General features: G+C 35.1%; 1 protein-coding gene and 1 long non-coding RNA gene across 3 annotated transcripts; one reads left to right on the forward strand and one right to left on the reverse strand.

The window, feature by feature from the left end:
* Positions 1 to 610: 610 nt before the first annotated feature.
* LOC134239611 (uncharacterized) lies at positions 611 to 3,992 on the forward strand. 2 transcript variants are annotated; one of them, XR_009986255.1, is made up of 3 exons: positions 611 to 867; positions 2,984 to 3,002; positions 3,614 to 3,992. It is a non-coding gene; the product is annotated as an uncharacterized LOC134239611 (long non-coding RNA). The 2 variants fall into 2 exon arrangements; XR_009986254.1 differs by lacking the exon at positions 2,984 to 3,002 and having other exon boundaries at positions 3,595 to 3,992.
* Positions 3,993 to 6,462: 2,470 nt separating this feature from the next.
* On the reverse strand, positions 6,463 to 17,965 carry LOC134239587 (advillin-like). Its single transcript, XM_062721770.1, has 27 exons — positions 17,226 to 17,965; positions 12,981 to 13,297; positions 12,190 to 12,267; positions 12,025 to 12,081; positions 11,842 to 11,919; positions 11,650 to 11,702; positions 11,440 to 11,539; positions 11,194 to 11,304; positions 11,011 to 11,077; positions 10,693 to 10,810; positions 10,523 to 10,601; positions 10,339 to 10,440; positions 10,028 to 10,184; positions 9,808 to 9,905; positions 9,583 to 9,720; positions 9,390 to 9,476; positions 9,218 to 9,283; positions 8,828 to 8,926; positions 8,568 to 8,654; positions 8,351 to 8,406; positions 7,920 to 8,025; positions 7,703 to 7,792; positions 7,471 to 7,581; positions 7,239 to 7,364; positions 6,965 to 7,036; positions 6,766 to 6,861; positions 6,463 to 6,643 (listed from the first exon to the last, which is right to left on the reverse strand). The coding sequence occupies exons 1-27, from the start codon at positions 17,251 to 17,253 to the stop codon at positions 6,467 to 6,469; spliced, it is 2,754 nt and encodes a 917-aa protein (XP_062577754.1). The 5' UTR covers positions 17,254 to 17,965; the 3' UTR covers positions 6,463 to 6,466.
* Positions 17,966 to 19,925: the final 1,960 nt, after the last annotated feature.

A 19,925-nucleotide genomic window follows, 5' to 3' on the forward strand; every position in this document is an offset into this window, starting at 1 on the left:
ATATTAAAACTGAGTGAAATTTTAGAATTCTAAACAAATCAATAAAAGGGCAAATTGAAACTCAAACAAATGGCATAGTGCTATCTGTGATTAAAGCTTCTGAGCAAAGATTAATATATATCGAAATTAGAATAGGTGCGTGTAAATTTACCAACATCCCTCGCAGGAATCTTAGATGCCCTAAATATTGTAATTCTCTCTCTTAAGACGACACTATTCTTAGGTCTATGATTATTATTCTCTTCATTATCATGTCCTTGATTGCTGATTTTCTCTCATAACTGTATGCTTTGAGGGACTTTCTCCTCTTCACGTACTGTTAACAATGACTGCAATGGGCCTGAGTTATGTGCTGTTAGAAGCTCTAAATCTGGTAAAATTCACACTGTAGAAGTTTCTTCACAACAAAAGGCACTTAAATTAAACTAATAAAGAAAGCAGCACCGGTGTCAGTAATGTCAAGAGATTCTTTTGATTTCACGAGAAGAGCAATGCAGCACATCAAAACTCAATTACTGAATCCGATTTTATTTTTTATCTTCTTCTGTTGCGTTGGTGGTAGTTGAATGTTAACGTCAGACGGAAATAAAATCCTTTTTTCCACATCAATGTTTCAGATTTTAAAAATTTATCGATCAAAAGTGATTAAGGAATACAAGATCACGGTTTAATGATTTTGCTTTACATAAACTAATCGATAATAAATTGTTACTCCTGGCGAAACAGAGTACAGATTCATCAGGAATAGACGGATGTTGAGAAATCAAAACAAAGTGAGCACAATGTCTGCCCTGCTTCAATGGATTATAGAGACGTCCTAAAAAACAACATCTACTGGTCAGCATCTCCAAGGAAATACCATTTAAGGTAGGTACAGAAAACTTTTGACCTAATTTTTTTTTGATACTATAGAAGTTTGCGAAATTCTCGACATATTTAAGGCAATCTATTTAATATGGGGGGAAATCAGATGTTGAATTGTTTAATTATATTTGATTCATTAGTGGCATAAGATAACCAATATAATTAGGTGAAATTTCGTAAAACATTTTTTTTAACTTCAGTCGCATATTTTGCATATGTGTGTCCTGTTTAAGAACAGAAAAACTCAATACATTCATGGTAAATTTGATAACATGAATTTTTTTTTTCATTTTCATTAAGAAAAATCTCTAATTGAAGAATAATGTTAATAAAATGATTTTGTTCGATGTTTAAAAAACTGAAATACATTTTCTCCCTCTGTAAACTGTAGACAACACGTCTAAGTTACGTACAATTTTAGAAACAACACAAACAAAGTGCACTCTTATTATGATATTAGCATTAACCTGCACAACCTTTGCAATCTTCATGTATACCCCAAAGATATTTTTTTAACATAATTTTGTTTTTTAGAGAAATTTTCAAAAATCATGCGTAGATGCCCACCTGACTTGTTCATGTTATATAATACAATCAAACTGTATCTGCAGACATAGAATTCATTTGCAACAGATGCTTTACTTTATTCTTCGTGATATCTGAAGATTCTTATTTGTCACAAATAATAAAATACCACGCACTATTAAATTTCTCATCGGAATTAGATTTAGCACCTATTTACTTCCCTCAAACCAAACATAACTGTACTTGAGGAATATAAAGATATATATTAAATCCTCGGAGGTACAGTACACATGACATAATATTTGCATAAACATTTTACAACTGTATAGAAAAAGGGACAGTCATATTTTGAAGAACACCAGCATAACAATCATGTAAAACCTACAATAAAGACTTTTGGTATATACAGATGTTCAAAGGTTTCTCAAATACTTAAGTATTTAAATTTGACTTGAGTTCATAGAACTGACTTAACATTTGGTGTATCTAATATCTAAATATTTTCCCGTGTTTCTGAAAAGGCAATACATATTAAAAAAATACATGTATGGTGGTATTCATCGCCTATTTATTTGTTATTTCTAAGTGCATGTAAACAATCCTTAATTTATGGGGTACATCGCCCCATTTCGCTGCTTCTACAGGTAGATGATGATCTGATGTATGCAACTTCACAAAGGGTATAAAACAATAATCAATCAATTCTTTTAAAAAGAGTGTGAAAAAACTTTTATCTCAATTGTATCTCAAACATAGAACAATTTCCTTTCTACGGTAGGCTTTTCAGATAAAAATGCTGACTGCATGTAAACAATTCTTAATTTATTGGGTACATCGCCTTACTTCGCTGTTCTTACAGGTAGATGATGATTTGATGTATGCAACTTCACAAAGGGTGTAAACAATAACCAATCAATTCCTAATATTCCATTTCTGTACTTAGTTCGGTCTGAAGATCAACTTATCGCTAGTGCTTAAAAGACATTGTACCTAATTTTTCACATCTCCACATTTTTAAAAGAACATCGTATCTCAAACATAGAACAAATTCCTTTCTACGGTAGGCTTTTCAGACAAAAAAAATCCTGACTGCTTAATGTATGTTACAGGTATTTATATTTTGTGGCGGTCCTATGTTACAGTTATTTCTATAATGTGGCGGTCCTATGTAACAGTTATTTCTATAATGTGGCGGCCCTATGTTACAGGTATTTCTATAATGTGGCGGTCCTATGTTACATGTATTTCTATAATGTGGCGTTCCTATGTTACACCAACACATGATATTACTATAATGTGGCGGAAATATGTTACAAATATTTCTATAATGTGGCAAAAAAAATTATACAGAAATTATCTCTGGGTCAATCTATAATGTGGCGGTCCTATGTTACAAGTATTTCTATATCGTGGCGGTCCTATGTAACAGGTATTTCCATAATGTGGCGGTCCTATGTTACAGGTATTTCTATATCGTGACGGTCCTATGTTACAGGTATCTCTATAATGCGGAGGTCCTATGTTACAGGTATTTCTATATCGTGGCGGTCCTATGTTACAGGTATTTCTATATCGTGGCGGTCCTATGGTACAGGTATTTCTAAAATGTGGCGGTCCTATGTTACAGGTATTTCTATATCGTGGACGTCCTATGTTACAGGTATTTCTATAATGTGACGGTCCTATGTTATAGGTATTTCTACTGATAATGTGGTGGTCCTATGTTATAGGTTTTTCTATAATGTGGCGCTCCAATGTGTCAGGTTTTTCTATAATGTGTCGGCCCTATGTTACAGGTATTTCTACTGATAATGTGGCGGTCCTGAGTTATAGGTATTTTTATATAATGTGGCGCTTCTATGTTACAGGTATTTCTACTGATAATGTGGCGGTCCTATGTTACAGGTATTTCTATAATGTGGCGCTCCAATGTTTCAAGTTTTTCTATAATGTGGCGCTCCAATGTTTCAGGTATTTCTATAATGTGGCGGTCCTGTGTTATAAGTATTTCTATAATGTGGCGCTCCAATGTTTCAGGTATTTCTATAATGTGGCGATCCTATGTTACAGGTATTTCTACTGATAATGTGGCGGTCCTATGTTATAGGTTTTTCTATAATGTGGCGCTCCAATGTTTCAGGTTTTTCTATAATGTGTCAGTCCTATGTTATAGGTATTTCTATAATGTGGCGTCCAATGTTACAGGTTTTTCTATAATGTGGAGGTCCCGTCGATCCAGTTCTTCGTCTGCCTACAAAAGACACCAGATCCAAGACAGACTTAACCTCTCCCGCCGGAAATCGTCGATATTCGGGGACCCCCTGGACGACAGAGATCTGACCTCGATCCCCACTAAGTCACAGAATCCAACATACGAGGATTCCACGCGGCGGTTTACCATTTTCTCTATCGTTCTTGGAATAATAATTTTTTGTGTGATATGTTTTTCTTTTTATCAGAGAGCTCGGTTTATTATATAGGATGTGAGGTTAACTGTAAGTGGCAAAAGACACAAAAGAACATTGAATTTTTGTATATTGTACATAACATCTCTAATGAATATTTCATTTTTATTACCATGATAATAAAAGAAAGTGAATCCATATCAACTGTTAGAGAGAGGTGGGATAGCATTCCGTCCAATCGTGGTTCAGTTCACCAATACTTTATAGAGGCGCATTGTGTATTATCCATATTATTTTCCAGATACCTTTACCGTGTTAACAGTATTTCACTAAATTAAGGCAGGCATTCAGGTAGTTCATAGCATAAGCATTCAGGTGCAAATATATACATATATAGTTGACGAAGCCCTCCCCCCACTTTCAATTTCCTTCCGACGCCTATGCATAGCAAGCTGACGAAGAATTCCCTGGTGTTTCATTGATTATTTTTCAATTTTCAAGGATTTTAAAATTCGTAATGCAACACGACTACGTCACACTGCAGCGATTAAGGTTGATCTAAATTGCACTTCGTTTCATCTTACACTAAAGCTTATACAGATTGGTGAAACTTTCATTCATGTTTAATAAGCAGTGTATGGAAATGATATGAGTGATAAATGACTAATAAAATCATATGGAATGGAGTAACACAAGGTTCATTTGTATATCAATGCCTCTTATGGTCAGCTGGTCTCGGACGTTATTTTCTGACAGCGGATCTCTCGGTTTTTTTTCAGGAAGACATTTTTACGACAGGGCTCTTTTCGATATTCGCTGTTTTACACAAGCACGCGACAGGCTTGGAGACAGACGGTCGCTGAACATGAGAAATCCGAATATTCTTCTCCAGCGTCGTCGCTCTAGCGTCAATATCAACACGGATGACAACATCCTGAAACGCAGAAGATCCAGTATGGGGATGGCGGGAGAGGACGTGTTGCAGCATTTCAGTGGCAGACGACGACCCTCAGCTCTACTGGGTGGGCAACTGATGACGTCTAGCAAGCAAATCCCTGGCTCCACATCCTATCAGTACTCCTCTGTACGCAGGGATTCTCGCGGATCGTTCCAAATCTGTAGAGGAACATGCTGCTCCCGTTTGTTGAATATGAGCGAGGAACTGAACGTTCCTATTCACGCCGGATTCGGGCGCTGCTGCAGACGAGTTTCCAAACAGCTGGAGACCATGATTTCTGACGAATCCTGCACAAGGAGGTTTACTATAGTGACCTTGTCCATGTTCTTTTTTATTTTCTGCGTGATTGGGTTCTCTCTTTATCAGAGATTACATCGATTAGGCACTGGGTCTTGAAAACGGGAATGTGATAAACGGCGTTAAATTTCGCTGGGATGCGTGTACTCCTTTGAAAGAACAATTTCTTTAGTGTGTGAAACTTCTGATTGAAGTTATTTTCGAGAATGGCCAAAGTTCTTATAAAAGTTGCTTTTCGAGAATGGTGCAGTGTGGAAGTTGAATTTTGCAATGAGAGAACTTTCGACTTGGAGGAAGAAAAATGATAGTAGGGACTAGTCTGTAAGCAGATGAAAGTGTCCATTAAGTCTACTGTAAGACAATGGCTGCAAAAGCGCTATTTTTGGTTCAAAACACCTGTATTGAACTTCTGTGTAGTGCTAGCCGCCCTTTGTTTCCGGGATGTCTTTTGACAGGTGATTGACAGCGACCTTAGCGTGTCCGTGAGGACTGCTCTCCGATCATAAACCATTCAAGGTGTGTCACAAAGCTGTCCACTTTATCGGCATATTCTCTATATACTTTGGAATGTTATATGATGTGCACATATCCTAGGAATAAAAGAGTTTATCAATGACCATCCAATTAAATTTGGATTCTAGATTTAATTGGTTACCGAATACTTTTGGTGAAAATTCATGAAAAAGTTGTACAGTGTTCCAATTCAAATAGGATATTTGTGAACAATTTATAACTTTGCATATTCATAAAAAGATTTTGTGATTTGGCATTACGGGAAAAAATACCAGTACATGTACTTTAATTAATTATAATGGTTTTTTTTTTGTTTTTAAAGAAAACTTGAAATAAAAATATTTGCATGGAGAAATAGCCAAAAACATGGCAAAGCAATATACTGTGATTTTATAAACAGGGGACGAGATCAAAAGATTGATGACTGACGAAAATTTAAACCCAAATATTTAAGGGAGGGGGGTTAGGAGCGCGAAAGGTTTTCACTGATTTAAATAACTCACAAAGCGCTCATCATACATGTATGTAAGTGAAATGAAAATATTTTTAATAATAACAAAAGTTGGTTAATATAGTTTTTGTTAGTCACTGAACTTTAGGTGTCACCCCTTGCAAAGATTCGGGGTTCAGATTAGACCTGAAACATCCTTCAGATAAATAAAAGTCGATATTGAACCTGTCATGATCTAGATTTACAGTAAAGATTAAATCGTTTTATTTTTTCAATTATACGTTTTTTGAATATTTTACACCTTAAAAAAAGAAAGAGAATGCGTGAATTTATCAGTTTTTATTTTCTATATTTTTTTTCATGTCTCTAAAACATGTACAACAATAACAAGTCTTATAATAAATATTAAGCATAATAAATAAACGCAAAGTCGTGGAAGGAACAAGATCTTTATTACTGATTGTGTAGATCTGGGCTTTCTATTCGTAATCTGTAGGGATTTTCCGTAGTCCTGGTGTGTCCAAGTCGAGCGGACTTGAATAGCTGTTCCTGTTTCCAAAGCGGAAGTCGGTAGAATTGATCACGTGGGTATTTCAATGCGTCTCTAAACTCATAGTCGCAAAGATTATACTACAATAATAAAAATGAGAGAAATTTCACTGCAAATAATATTTCGTGAAGAAGAAGAATAAAAATGATTTCGATGCATATATCTTTACAAGTTTTATTTTGTTTCTCAGTTCTGTTTTTACCTCTTTGTGCTGAGAATCAACGTCTTCAGGAAGTTTCTTTTTCAGCAAATCTTCGTAGGCGTACTTTTTCTTTCCAACATATGATCGATCCACCATCTTGTTATACACATTTAAAAAAAGGATCAACAATATTTACAATTCTACTACATGCAAACTACACAAGACGCTAAAAATTCGAAATTTTTTATAAATATATTACCGGCTTTTCAATGTCCACTTTAAAATTCTCTTGTCGAATTAGTTTCCTACACAATTCATAAGACTGCTGTCCCTGTGAAATAGAAAAAATTGGTACTGAAACAAGTTTGTATTTTGCAGTGCTAGTAATTGACTTCCAATAAAAATGCAAAATTCAGTAATAATTATAAAATTTATCTATACAGAGAGTGACTAAATCAGAATTATATGCCCTTGAAATAGTTTAAAACCAATACATTTTATAATGGATTTGATTTGAATTGAACAATATATACCGAAGTCCCGTTTTCTATCCAGTAAGGAAAAAATTTGGTAAAGGCATCGGGTTCGTTATTCTGTGTCAGGAACCAGACATTAACAGTCTCATCTGACCTTCCTGCAGGATCAGACTGGAAGTAGCACTAGGAAAATAAGGAAAACTGAAACTCAGCATTTATTCTATTTACTTATATCTAGACTCGCCGTACAATATTCCCGTTAAAAATACACCAAATAAAAGATTCTAACCTTGAAGCAGTTTGGAGTTTGTTTTTGCAGTTCACTTTCAACTTCTGCACCATTCCAGATATAAATTTGGTCATACAAGTCTAGGACGAAAATCTCATCCTCACACAGGTCCTATCACAGATAATACCAAACACAAGCAGTGATAAGAAAGAAAGGTAGGACTTATAAAAGAATTTTAACTGAATTTTTTAACAAAATGTTATTAGAAAGTGGCAGTGTTTTGAAAACAAACCTCTTGTTTAAAGTCTTCAATAGCTTCAAATGTAGTATTATCGCCATTTACATTGCACACGAGTAATCGAGGAGGTCTTCGGTCCAAAACCTGATATCAGTATGTATACAAATACGATAAAAATGTTTAGCTTCAAAAGGTTTATGGTGAACTATGCTGTCAAACTCAGAGGAATATTCCAATATTCTTGTTCTTTTTTCAACGAATTTTGTTTTACCTCTATTTTAAATTCTGAAGGATATTCTTGTTTTCTACCAATCAGGTTCCAGAAGTTTTTACTCTCTTTGCCTTCCGTCATGACGAGATAGTCATATTTACTATAATATTGAAAAGACAGTAAGTCAAAATGTTTCCTCTATATTTGAATCGTAAATAATTGTTAAGTCTTTCAAACTGTATGTCTTCTTAAAATTATTATAAAATTTGGCAGCTGAGAATAAATTTAAGGTATATATTATAATCTAAAAATATATTGTCATGAACACTGAATATGATTTTAACTGATTATTTAATTTACAAGTATGTAAATGTGTATGTAAATCCGGGACCCTAATATTGCATGAAACAATGTACCAAATTAAAGAATAGGTGGCACATAAGAAAAGCTTAAACATGTCAATTAAAAGTTAACTATTTTATCGAAAGGTTGGCGAAATATATCCCGTAATTTGCTTTGCATATTCTCTTTCAGAACCACGAGATTTCTATCAAAATATCAAAAAAAAATTATTCTGATAAAAATTTTTCTGTATTAAACTGATCGATGTTGAGAATACATTGGAAACAAAATACCTGTAAATATTTAAGCAGAAAATTATAAACACACTATGTATAATTATTTAATGACATGTTCAATTGTCCCTACCTGTCCATACCACAAAAAACAGCCATCAGGAGGGTTGTGGAGGATAAAAGCAGCCGATGAATTCAGAGAAGCAGAAGAAACGGGGACCTAATTCAGATTTAACATATCTTTTTAATGGATGCAAACTAAGTTAAGTATTGTTAATATATACATGTTTATATAATACACATGTAGATGCATTTAATATTACATTTAAGTTGTTTCATATGCATGATTGACAGTGTTTTAACATATTTTAATCAATGTATCGTAACAACCACCTGTTGTACTCTCATACTGCTGTTCTCTGGATCCTGCTCACGCACACAGAACATCCGGCTCGTCTGAACATCACTGGGATCTCCAAGATCTCTATCATGCTAAAACAGTAGTTATAAACAGAAATATGTAAGATTTTTATTGAAAAAATGAAATGTATTGAAAAACTTTTGAAAAAAAAACTCACGGTAGTAATTGTATATTAAAAGGAAAAACTCGCCAAGTATAGTATATAAAAAAGAAAAACTCACGGAGTAATAGTATATTGGTTATTTATTTGTGACCTTTCAATATACAAATATCATTTACAGTCCATTTTAGAATTGCTATGTACTGTATAAAATCAGCATATCATTTGTCATGATTCATACGGGATGCAGTCAGACACTTACGATTATCAGGCAGTTTCCAAGAATATACATGAAGTGCGGTGGTTCCCGCCCATCAAGTACTCGTATCTGTAAAAAAAAAAAAAGGCATATATCCAATTGAATTAAAAGAAATACTGACAGTCTTGCTTACATGTAGTTTTGATAAAATGTTTCCTGCTGCAGTGGTACTTACCACAATACATTGGTTATTTAACGTTTTGTTCATGGATAGCACCAAATCTAGAACACTGTCCTGGTCATCATTCGTCAACTTACAACCCTGTGAGAACATGAATGAAACATTACGGATGAAATACATTACTTCTTTGTATTAACTCGTATAGTACTTCAGTAATAAAGGTGTTTTTAAAGACAGATTCACTCACCAGCCAGTAGTACAACACTTGTTGTGTCCGTCCCTCGACCCGAATACGATGAAGTACAACATAACTGTGACCATTGTTGAAAATTCCATGCTGATCATTCTCCATTTTTATCATTTTATCCCCATCTATCTTCCATATCTAAGAAAATAGTTCAGATGTGTTCGAATAGTAACACTCGATGTTAGGTTATAATTAATGTGATAGTAATGTTTTGTACTCCCTCACCTCTGTATCTTCCTCGCCGTCCGGTAAATTGTCCGTTGACCACAGCTCGTTCTTTTTGGCCACAGTTCGTTTGTCTCGCCTGGAGAACAGTGCTCGCTCTACAAGGAAAAGAAAACAAATTCATTGCAAATATAGTTAAAAATTTCAAATCCATGTAACAGTTATTTATTCAAACATTATCAAAATTTTATAATCTTTTTAAGTACTGAGTATTCATTACCTATATTCCCAATACTGTATAGCTTGGTCAGTTGTCTATGTTTCGTATCCTTTTCCCGCCAATCATAAAAGTTCTTCTTAAAATCATTAGGCTCAGCATCGTCTGATATCCTACATACTGGGATTACATCCGGGTATTGTTTGTGTTTACAGAACGTCTAGAGTAAAAAGTAAGTACAACCACATAAGAAAGGGATTTATACCATCATCTGAACATTTTAGAGATATCTAGCATATTGTTACAGTTTAAAGCTGGATCTATTATGTCACTAAAATTGAATACAAAAATTCTATAAAGCTTATTATGATTACCTTTCCCCTCTTAATTGCGTAGAGTATTTCATTCTCATGAGCCTGGGCCCCTACCCAGACATAAAGAGGTAGTCCGGGGCCACGATCCAGCAAGTAACAGTCCTAAGATAAGCAAAGTAAAATGTATCATGTGGCAATCCAGACTGGTCCCAATATTTATCTATGATCGAAGAAATCAACTCACCCGCTGGACCAAGTATCTCTGGTAAAACGGGGGCTTAGCAGCTTCCGGCATGTTATACATCACGTGATCACCACTAACTCTGCAATTTATGTATTAAACATGTATCAACAAAATGTTACAGTATACTAGTACATGAATGTCGAAATCAAAATTGGGATCAGACTTCCAACCTGTGCATCCTCATTGCTGCGTTGTCTTGGAGCGGGCTATCGGGAATACAGGGCTCGGTCTGCAGGCTTTTATGGAGTTTCTTTTTGAAGGCTTCACTCATCCCTTCATCCCTTTCGTCTGTAATATAAATTATGTATTTTGAGCTTCTTTCAAGAGTATCCTCATTATGATACTACAGTTTAATATCATTCTTTTTCATGGTTTTCATTATAACCTAAGGTATCCGAATTTTTTTAAGTTGACGCATAGTTAATAAAATTCAATGAAAGATGTGGAGAAAAAATAACGGATTTGTTAGGGTTAACAAATATCCTTACCTACAACAATAATATGGGCAACGCCCTGTCTTTGTAAATTCCTTATTCTCTTTGCCGTTTGAATTGCCTGTACATGTAAAGAACATTATTTAAACATATTTATATAAAGAATAATGTACTACATCGTGTACATATCCTTAAAACAATCCATTAATAATCTTTGCGGTTTTCCTATACTTGTACCTTGTTTCGGAGTGCGTAGTTACAGTGTCTTCCAATCCAGACGTACATCCGTGGGAATCCGTCCAGAATACAGGCGGCTCCGGAATCCAAAGCGTCCAGCGACGGCTCCGTCTGTACGAAATATAACATATTATTAATTTATTATGTTTCTTTGTCCATATGTTTGCATGAATTCGGACGAACTTATTTGACATGAATCTTTTAATGCATAACTAGTACTATAGTAACTAAAAATCGCCTACTTACGCAAGCAGCCCTGATGAACTTCCTACCAGAGATGCGGTACATTCTCTTGGCATAGACTCTAGCCTTACTGACGGTTGTCTTGGGTTTGGATTCAATATATCTGTAGTTCAAAGTAAAAATGCAATGTTATTTATGTACAAGACAGAATTGTAAAATGTCATCTCTATTTCATGCTTTTTTTGAAAGTCAATTATTAGAATATACACATACACGATGCCATCTGCAAAGAGACGCATGAAGCAAGGCGATTCGTGGCATTGGCTCTGAATAACGAAAGACAGGTTAATTTATCTCTTCAATCATCATTGGTATTAAATCAACAACACAAAACATTTATTTAACTTTATTCAAAAAGATAATTGGTCAAAACTGATGTAAAGTGACATGGCTTAGTACACTTACCTCTCTAGAAAACACAGCCGCATGGGTCACGATCCGATCCAACTCGTGTGCCTTTTCCTCTATTAATGACTTATGATCCTACAAAAGTAAGAAAAATTACAAATCACTCACCTTTTCAGAAATAGAATTTTAAATGAACAAGTACTGGTCACAAAATATAGCTATCTTCTCGACCAAGCATACCTCACTTGCAAAAGCTCCAATCCAGTAGTGAAGAAACGCTTCTTCATCATCGTTGATCTGGAAGTAAAGTATTTAACATGCTCAGGAACATCAAGAACAATGTTACGAACACACAGAACAATTTTAGACTGACTTTATTAATCGGTTTCTGAAGAGTTGTCTAACCTGAAGTGAGATGTACACCGCCCCCTCGTGGAAGAACCCGATATCTCTATCATCTATTTCAACCAGTCGTGACTTCCCCTAAAATAATTAAAATGAAATGATCCCATTACAGTTTATTTGAGTCCCAATGAGGTCGTTGATACTTCTTAGGAATAATCTGAGTTTGCCTTTTTGAGTATTATAATGTTTATTACTAGTGATTCATTGAGGTTGTATAATATGTCTCCATTACCTTTCCTTTGTTCTACTTAATACGTAATCCAATGAAATATTATCAGTAAAGAACTTGAATGGTTAGCTCTAGTCTCCAAACAGTCAGACCAAGAACGTCTTTTGTGTATTAGTAAAATCTTGGATAGTTAGCTCTAGTTTTCAGACAGTCAGACCAAGAACGTCTTTTGTGTATTAGTAAAGGACTTGGATAGTCACCTCTAGTCTACAGAGAGTAAGACTAAGAACGTCTTTTGTTTATTAGTAAAGGACTTGGATAGTTAGCTCTAGTCTTCAGACAGTCAGACCTGCAAGGTCTTTATTTATCGGTAAAGGATTGGATAGTTTATTCTAGTCTCTAGACAGTCAGATCAAAAACGTCTTTGCTTATCAGAAAAGGATTGGATAGTTACCTCTAGTCTACAGGATAGTCAGATCAGAAACGTCTTTGTTTTTCGGTAAAAGATTGAATAGTTACCTCTAATCTCCAAACAGTCAGATCAGGAACGTCTTTGTTTATCAGTAAAGGACTTTGATAGCTACCTCTAGACTTCATATAGTAAGAAGGATTGCATAGTTACCTCTAATCTCCAAACAGTCAGACCTGGAATGTCTTTAGACACGTCCACAAACGCAGGCTCCATGTCCACCAGGGACGACTTTACTGGAGTGACCTTCTCCTTTGAATCACGAAGCTTAATGTCCACATGGTTGGACAGAGAACTAAGGTAGGTTCTTGAAGTGGAAGGTCTCTTACTGTTGTAAGGTTTGTACGTCTTCTCACTGATAAATGTAGGACTCTTCACCAGACGGTCGGGGAGAGCCGAGGGTGCGCGAGGAGGGAATTCACACAGTACCTCCAAGTCTGGCTTCTTCCCGCGAGAACGAGGCCGAGACCCTGCAAAACGTGGAGGATAGTCAATTTTATTGCCTTGATTATGAAGACCTAATGAAAACATCAGATAATGAAAGTGCAAACACTGTAGTGCCCTTAAGTAGCTTATTCTTCAATATTGATGGAACGTGGCTGCAATGGTTATAAATGGGAATGTATGTCGACCCGTCGCAACTCCATCTACATCCAATACATCAAAAGCAGGTAATTTAATACGTAGAAGTCAAGCCTTTTATAACAATCCTCTCCATGCCTTGAGTGCACATACCTGAATGTTGAAATCGCAACTAGAACTTAACATGGTCAATTGAAAAACCAAAGCCATAGTTTTAATGAAAATATATTAAAGAAACAGAGAAGTCAAAAGATATCGCCTTGGCAATTATTTATTGTTCACTTTAAGAAAACTCTTAACTCTTGTGTCTCCTGTTTTCAGCTAAATCAAAACATTGTGTTCATATAGAAATGAGATAAACTAAATGCATAGGTCTATTCTACTACAAGAGCTCAAACAGTTAATTGATTTTACCAATGAACAATTCATCAGATAGTATATGTTTGGAACCAGAAAGTGAATTCTTTTAAAATCGTCGCTGTATCTATTCTGTAATTAACAAAGCTATTAAAAGAGTAAATATTTACATATCTCAAGTGGGTACAATTTTTAATTGGAATCTCGACTCGCACTATTCGTAAGGCTTTTCTATTATACGCTGCTTTGTTGACACAGGTATTCAGTTGAAATGCAATACACTGTTGTAGAGCCGTTTAGATTGCTATTCTGAGAAAGGGTACGAGAGATTGGACCTTTATTTGTATCTTAACTAAGGTGTGTCAGGGTATTTTGGTAGCATAAATACAGCTGATTATTCACCAAACGTCTCTAAAGCCAAATTTATAAGCAAACACATCTCATCAAAGTTCATGGCCTACTTCCACTTCACAAAGTCAGACCAAATTATTGGAGATCCCGATCCATCTCCCCGTCAGTGTACATACGGGTACGTCTTAAACACTTGGGCCGTTTGGAGGGGCTGTAAAATTGACATTCCTGTGAGATTATATAAATATCTATATAGATAATGCATTAGTCAGATTGTTTAGCGTTAGGATAATAAACTTAGTTTTAAATCCATAGGGAGAACTGATCACCGAGTCACTAGGGGGGACAAATTTATAAAACGTCATGAGACGCTTTATCTTCGTTGATTTGTTTTCCTAATTTTGTGTATACATTGAAAATATAAAATAATATAAAATAATATTGAAAATCTGTGAATTTAATAAATGATATCTCGAATTTAGAATAAACGTCGAATTGAATCAAGAGACTGTTTCCGTTTCGTATACAAATAATTCTTAAGCACAATTCATAACGTATTTAATATGCATTTCATGAATAATTTGAGTTATTAATGAAGCCATATAAACAAAACATAACCATTTTAATCTCGCTTTTATCATTGTCATTTCAAAATTGACCAAGTATTCTAAATTCAATAAATTAATGAATAAATAAATACGTGTTTTAAGGTGTCGAAAGGGGATGCGGCGGGTGGCTTTAAACATATATGGAAAGTAAGTTAAGTATCAAAATAAACTTGGCCAACAATTGAATTTAAAATTGTTGATTGTTAATCTAAATAACTATATAAAGTAAATGACATCTTTCCAAACATCAACAAGACTTCCGACTCCACTAGTGATTAAAATAAAATTTCTAACACACTCCAAACATTAACTTAAAACAATGGTGATCTATAGTCCTAATAGAAAACACCGGAGAAGCAGGGTCAACTTTAAGTAAGTTCCTTAATATTTCTTATCTCCTTTCATGAAAAGGTCACCATTTCCTGGTTGTGGATATAATTTTCTTACTGTACATGTGCCTTGACCGATAATCTAGACTAAAACTTTATAAAAACTCCAGCTTAACCGTAAACCGAGAGCGATCAAGTGTCTTTCTGGGTTGATCGAGTAAGATTCCAGTAGACAACCAAGATTTAATGTATCTTATAGAAGCTCCGTAAACAGCAAGCAACTGTGCAGAAGATCAAAAATCTGTTTCCTCTTTATTTCATTCATTTTGAAACCAGTAAACATATAGAATACAGATATCAGGTGTTTGAACAAGTTTGAAAAGAAGTGAATAATTGCATTCACGACAATATCTTAAATTTTATGATTGTTATTGCTGTGTATAGCCATTTAGAAATGGAGGCCCTAATAAAAAAGAAAAAAAGATCGATACCATTGTTCATTTTTATTACTTATCTAAATACAAAGCATACACACTAGCCGAGTGTTTAGGCAATCATAAACAGAGACCACATACTTTATTTGCCTAAGCAATTGAACATTTAAAGGGACGGAATGATAAGTAATAAAACAGCTATTTAATGTACGTAAGGAAGCCATAATCGCTTCCATGAAGATTCATTTGGCAAATTGACTTCATTTTTCACTTTTAATGTTTTTTTTACTATAGGAACCTGCTTCCATTACAGCCTCTGAGCTCTCTAAATGGTATTTAAATATAAATATTTTGATAATTGTAAATGAATTCTATTTCCAGTCTCTGACACCTGTACTTTACCTTAATAAAAAAAGAAATTTTAAGAAAGACATATTTTAAAGCCCTTTATCTCGATACCGGTTTTTTATATGATGGCTTCGTTGTTGAATTCCATGCAGTAAGAAAAACCGACCTGAACTGTTATACGACATATAACATCTGGTCAAATAAAGGTTTGAGATAAAACAAACAATTCCATCAAACCATCAAATCTGAGTATTTTAAAGAGATAAACATTTTCTCTGTACTTAGTAATAGATATGAATATTATATCCTTGATTTGATTGGTTTTCTGACAATGTACCTTGGTACAATGATTGCATTTTAAATTATGGGTTCTATGGCACAAAATGGGCAAGTATTATAATCTTATGTTGCCTAGTAGATCCAAAAACTGGTAAAAAGCTTACAGAATCAGAAAATATCTACTGAAATCAGTGAGTATCCCATAGAATCAATAAAAATCCTATAGAAGAAACAAGCATTATACAGAATCGTAAGAAACTTACAGTATAAGTTAGATGCCTATGAAATCAATAAGCATCCTACAAAATTAGTATCCAATAGAATCAGTATCCTAAGGAATCACTGAAGTATCCTATACAATCAGCAAGTATCCAATAGAATCATATCCTAAGAAACAACTTAAAGATCCCACAGAATCATTAAGTATAATACACAATCAGTAAGGATCCTATAAAATCAAGAAGTATCCTACAGAATAAGAATCCAACAGTATCAGTACTTATCTTACAGAATCAGTAATACTAAACATCCATGGAACAAGTAAGTATCCTATAAAATCTAGATCTGTTCGAGAGAATTGGTTAGTATATTCAAAATTCAGTATAAATCCTACAGAACCAGTAAGTATCATATCAATAAATATGCCACAGTATAAGTAAGTTTGGAACAGAACATGGCAATTAATACCGAGGACAGACATGATGGTAGAGTAGACGGTGTTGGCAATTAATGGTTGGATATTATCCGAAATCACTGACTTACAAATCAACAAAGTACCGACAATCACGTTTTCAGTTACAAATTATGTAAAATTGAGTGCTTTATCTGCGTTTCTTTTAAATCTGAGATAGAGATCAGCGTCTATTGAGAAATCAGAGCAACATACTGATGCGTTCATGTTTCTAGACGTTGCTAGGATGCCATTTTCTTATCCTTCAAACCATATGGACATTATGAAGACATCATTTTGAACATAAAAATACAGCCGCATCTAATTCTTATATACATATTATCAAAATTAATCAAATTCGATCAAAAATACGATAGAAGGAATTACAGGAGCTACAGAATCGCCCTACCTGACATGCTCGCCAAACAATGGAACCTTACCTCTTCTTAAGCCAGTTTTCCCTTTCATTTCACCGGGAGATTGCGTGACTTATTTTGCTGCTCGTCGTGAGAACTACAAATTCATTCCATTGAATCTGATTTATTCCACCATTTGAATCATTAATGATGTTTCTCAGACCATGCACAAAAGATTTCCTGATCGTGTATTAATATACAAAGACACTACAATGATATTAAGCAGTTGATTATTCGGAATTTATTAGAAGTGTACACGAGTCCAAAACCCGTGTTGACACTCGCACCGCCTAGATCTATCTTAAAAAGATTATTATATCCGTTTAAATGAAAGATTCTCTACAGATAAGTCCCTGAGCAAACACTTGCACAATATAGACCTTTCTTAGGGTCCTTTAAACGAAAATTGTTCGCAACAATGTCGTCAAAGGGTAAAATTGTGTATCCCCCATTGATAAAGAATAAAGGCTCAGCTTTCAGACTACAGCGGTCCCTAAAAACAGACGTTGTCAAACCATCGAATGCCGGTGTCTGAGGAACTCATGGATGTTCAATACCGAAATCAATAATGTAATGTTTGTTCTTTCAAGTCTAAGTCGTCAAAAATAGCACAACTTAACGATTTCCCAGCGTCAAAAGGCATGCAAATAACTCTGTGTACCACCTGTATCAACTAAAAAACTAGAGACATTTAACAGTGAGCACCACAACAACCAGTCTGACGAGAATCACTAGGAATAGTTTATGTACTTTCTCTAAGATCTCACAAGGCCAGAAGTTAAGCCGACTTATAAATCAAAACCCCATTTCTTAAATGTTATTCTATAACGCTAATACACAACCAGCGCACCCTTTAATACAAGCGAATTAAAAGCACAAACAATCAGACCAAAAGATTAACTTTTTTCTCGACAAATCAGTGTAAAACCTGTCAGTTTTAAACATAGCACGAGCTGAGACTACTTGGGCTCTCCAGGGAATGAGGTGCCACATTTAGGCATAAAGGACGATAGCGCTGCTGGGGTTATCAATAAAGTAAAGTATCTGGAAAATCAAAGACTTTTTAAATACTTGGAAAAACACGAGGTTCACATCAGTATTAATTGATTTCGACCTAGTGATTTACTTGTGTATTATGAAAGAACAACACTTCATATAGAAATTAAAAATATATAGTTAATAAATCTCATAACAAAAGGCCTATTGGAAACGTCCACGCATGGATATCGACTATCAGGAAATCATATATCTTTTAATATACAAGCATGAAACTCAACTCCGTCTTTCAAGGTTTCCCTGCAGGAAATAAAATCAATAAGGTTTTGTCTTTCCCAAAATAAGGAAATCATTTGTTCTACATAAATCTGGTACCGGAGACCATGCGTTTAGAATGTTACCTATCAAATGAGTCTCAACTTTAGAAAATCAGGAGTCTCTGTCAACTCGTGCCACCCCAAAACAATGAGATGACACAGGACGCCTCAACTTTAGAAGGTCAGGTGTCTCTGTCAACTCGTGCCATCCCAAAACAATGAGGTGACCCAGGACGCCTTAACTTTAGGAAGTCGGGTGTCTCTGTCAACTCGTGCGACCCAAAAACAATGAGATGACACAGGACGCTTCAACTGTAGAAGGTCAGGCGTCTCTGTCAACTCGTGCCAACCCAAAACAATGAGGTGACACAGGACGCCTTAACTTTAGAAAGTCGGGTGTCTTTGTCAACTCATACCACCCCAAATCAATGAGATGACACAGGACTTAAGAAAGTCAGGTGTCTCTGTTTCTATAAAATCTCGTGCTACCCCAAAACAATGAGGTGACACAGGACGCCTCAACTTTAGAAAGTCGGGTGTCACTGTCAACTCATGCTACCCCAAAACAATGAGGTGACACAGGACGCCTCAACTTTAGAACGTCAGGTGTCTCTGTCAATTCATGCCACCTCAAAACAATGAGCTGTCACAGAACGCCTCAACTTTAGAAAGTCGGGTGTCTCTGTGAACTCATGCCATCCCAAAACAATGAGGTGACACAGGACGCCTCAACTTTAGAAGGCCAGGTGTCTCTGTCAAATCGTGCCGTCCCAAAACAATGAGGTGACACAGGACGCCTCAACTTCTCTGAGCGTCAGGTGTCCTCTGTCAACTCGCACTGCCCAAGGCAACGAGATGACACCTGACCTCTGACTTTGTTAGGATGGATTTATATAAAAACAACATGTACATTATATATCATATACTTTTAAAGCGTAAGTTCCATGCTCTATAACAATTGGTACTTGCAAATGGATGTATCGCCGTTGTATGTTATAGTATTAAAAAAAACAAAACCTAACGGTTAAAGAAGCTGGAAGTTCAAGAAGACAAAACAGAAACAAAGAACTATCGGCGTAGCAAACCTGATACAGAAATGTTCATTAAGTTTGAAAACCGAGAGAAAACTGTAAATGAAATCAACTTACAACTTCAAAAAAAGCCTCCTGTAACTTTTGCAACGAATTCAATATTTAACGTCTTAAAATGAAATTAGCATTTTTTCTGAAATACTTACCCTCTTGGAATCGCTGGATCTTTATCATTCCTGTATAAATTTCCTTTAATCTGTTATACTTCTAGAATTAACAACATTAAATAGATAATTATTTAGATTACGGTACCAATCAGGTGCTGGCTGTGAACCTTATCTTGTGAAGAATACATAATATTAACCGGTCCACTGCCACCG

Source organism: Saccostrea cucullata, unplaced genomic scaffold, assembly GCF_032062105.1.
Source record: "Saccostrea cucullata isolate Sc308-1 unplaced genomic scaffold, CSIRO_AGI_Scuc_v1 ctg80, whole genome shotgun sequence".
NCBI lineage: Eukaryota > Metazoa > Mollusca > Bivalvia > Ostreida > Ostreidae > Saccostrea > Saccostrea cuccullata.

Coding starts and splice junctions, on each gene's coding strand:
- LOC134239587 (XM_062721770.1), bottom strand. CDS start 17,253: ATGAAAGGGAAAACTGGCTTAAGAAGAG. Junction 11,540..11,649: donor CTCTTTGCAGATGGCATCGT/GTATGTGTATAT, acceptor TTTGAACTACAG/ATATATTGAATCCAAACCCA. Junction 7,793..7,919: donor CTTCAGAATTTAAAATAGAG/GTAAAACAAAAT, acceptor TACTGATATCAG/GTTTTGGACCGAAGACCTCC.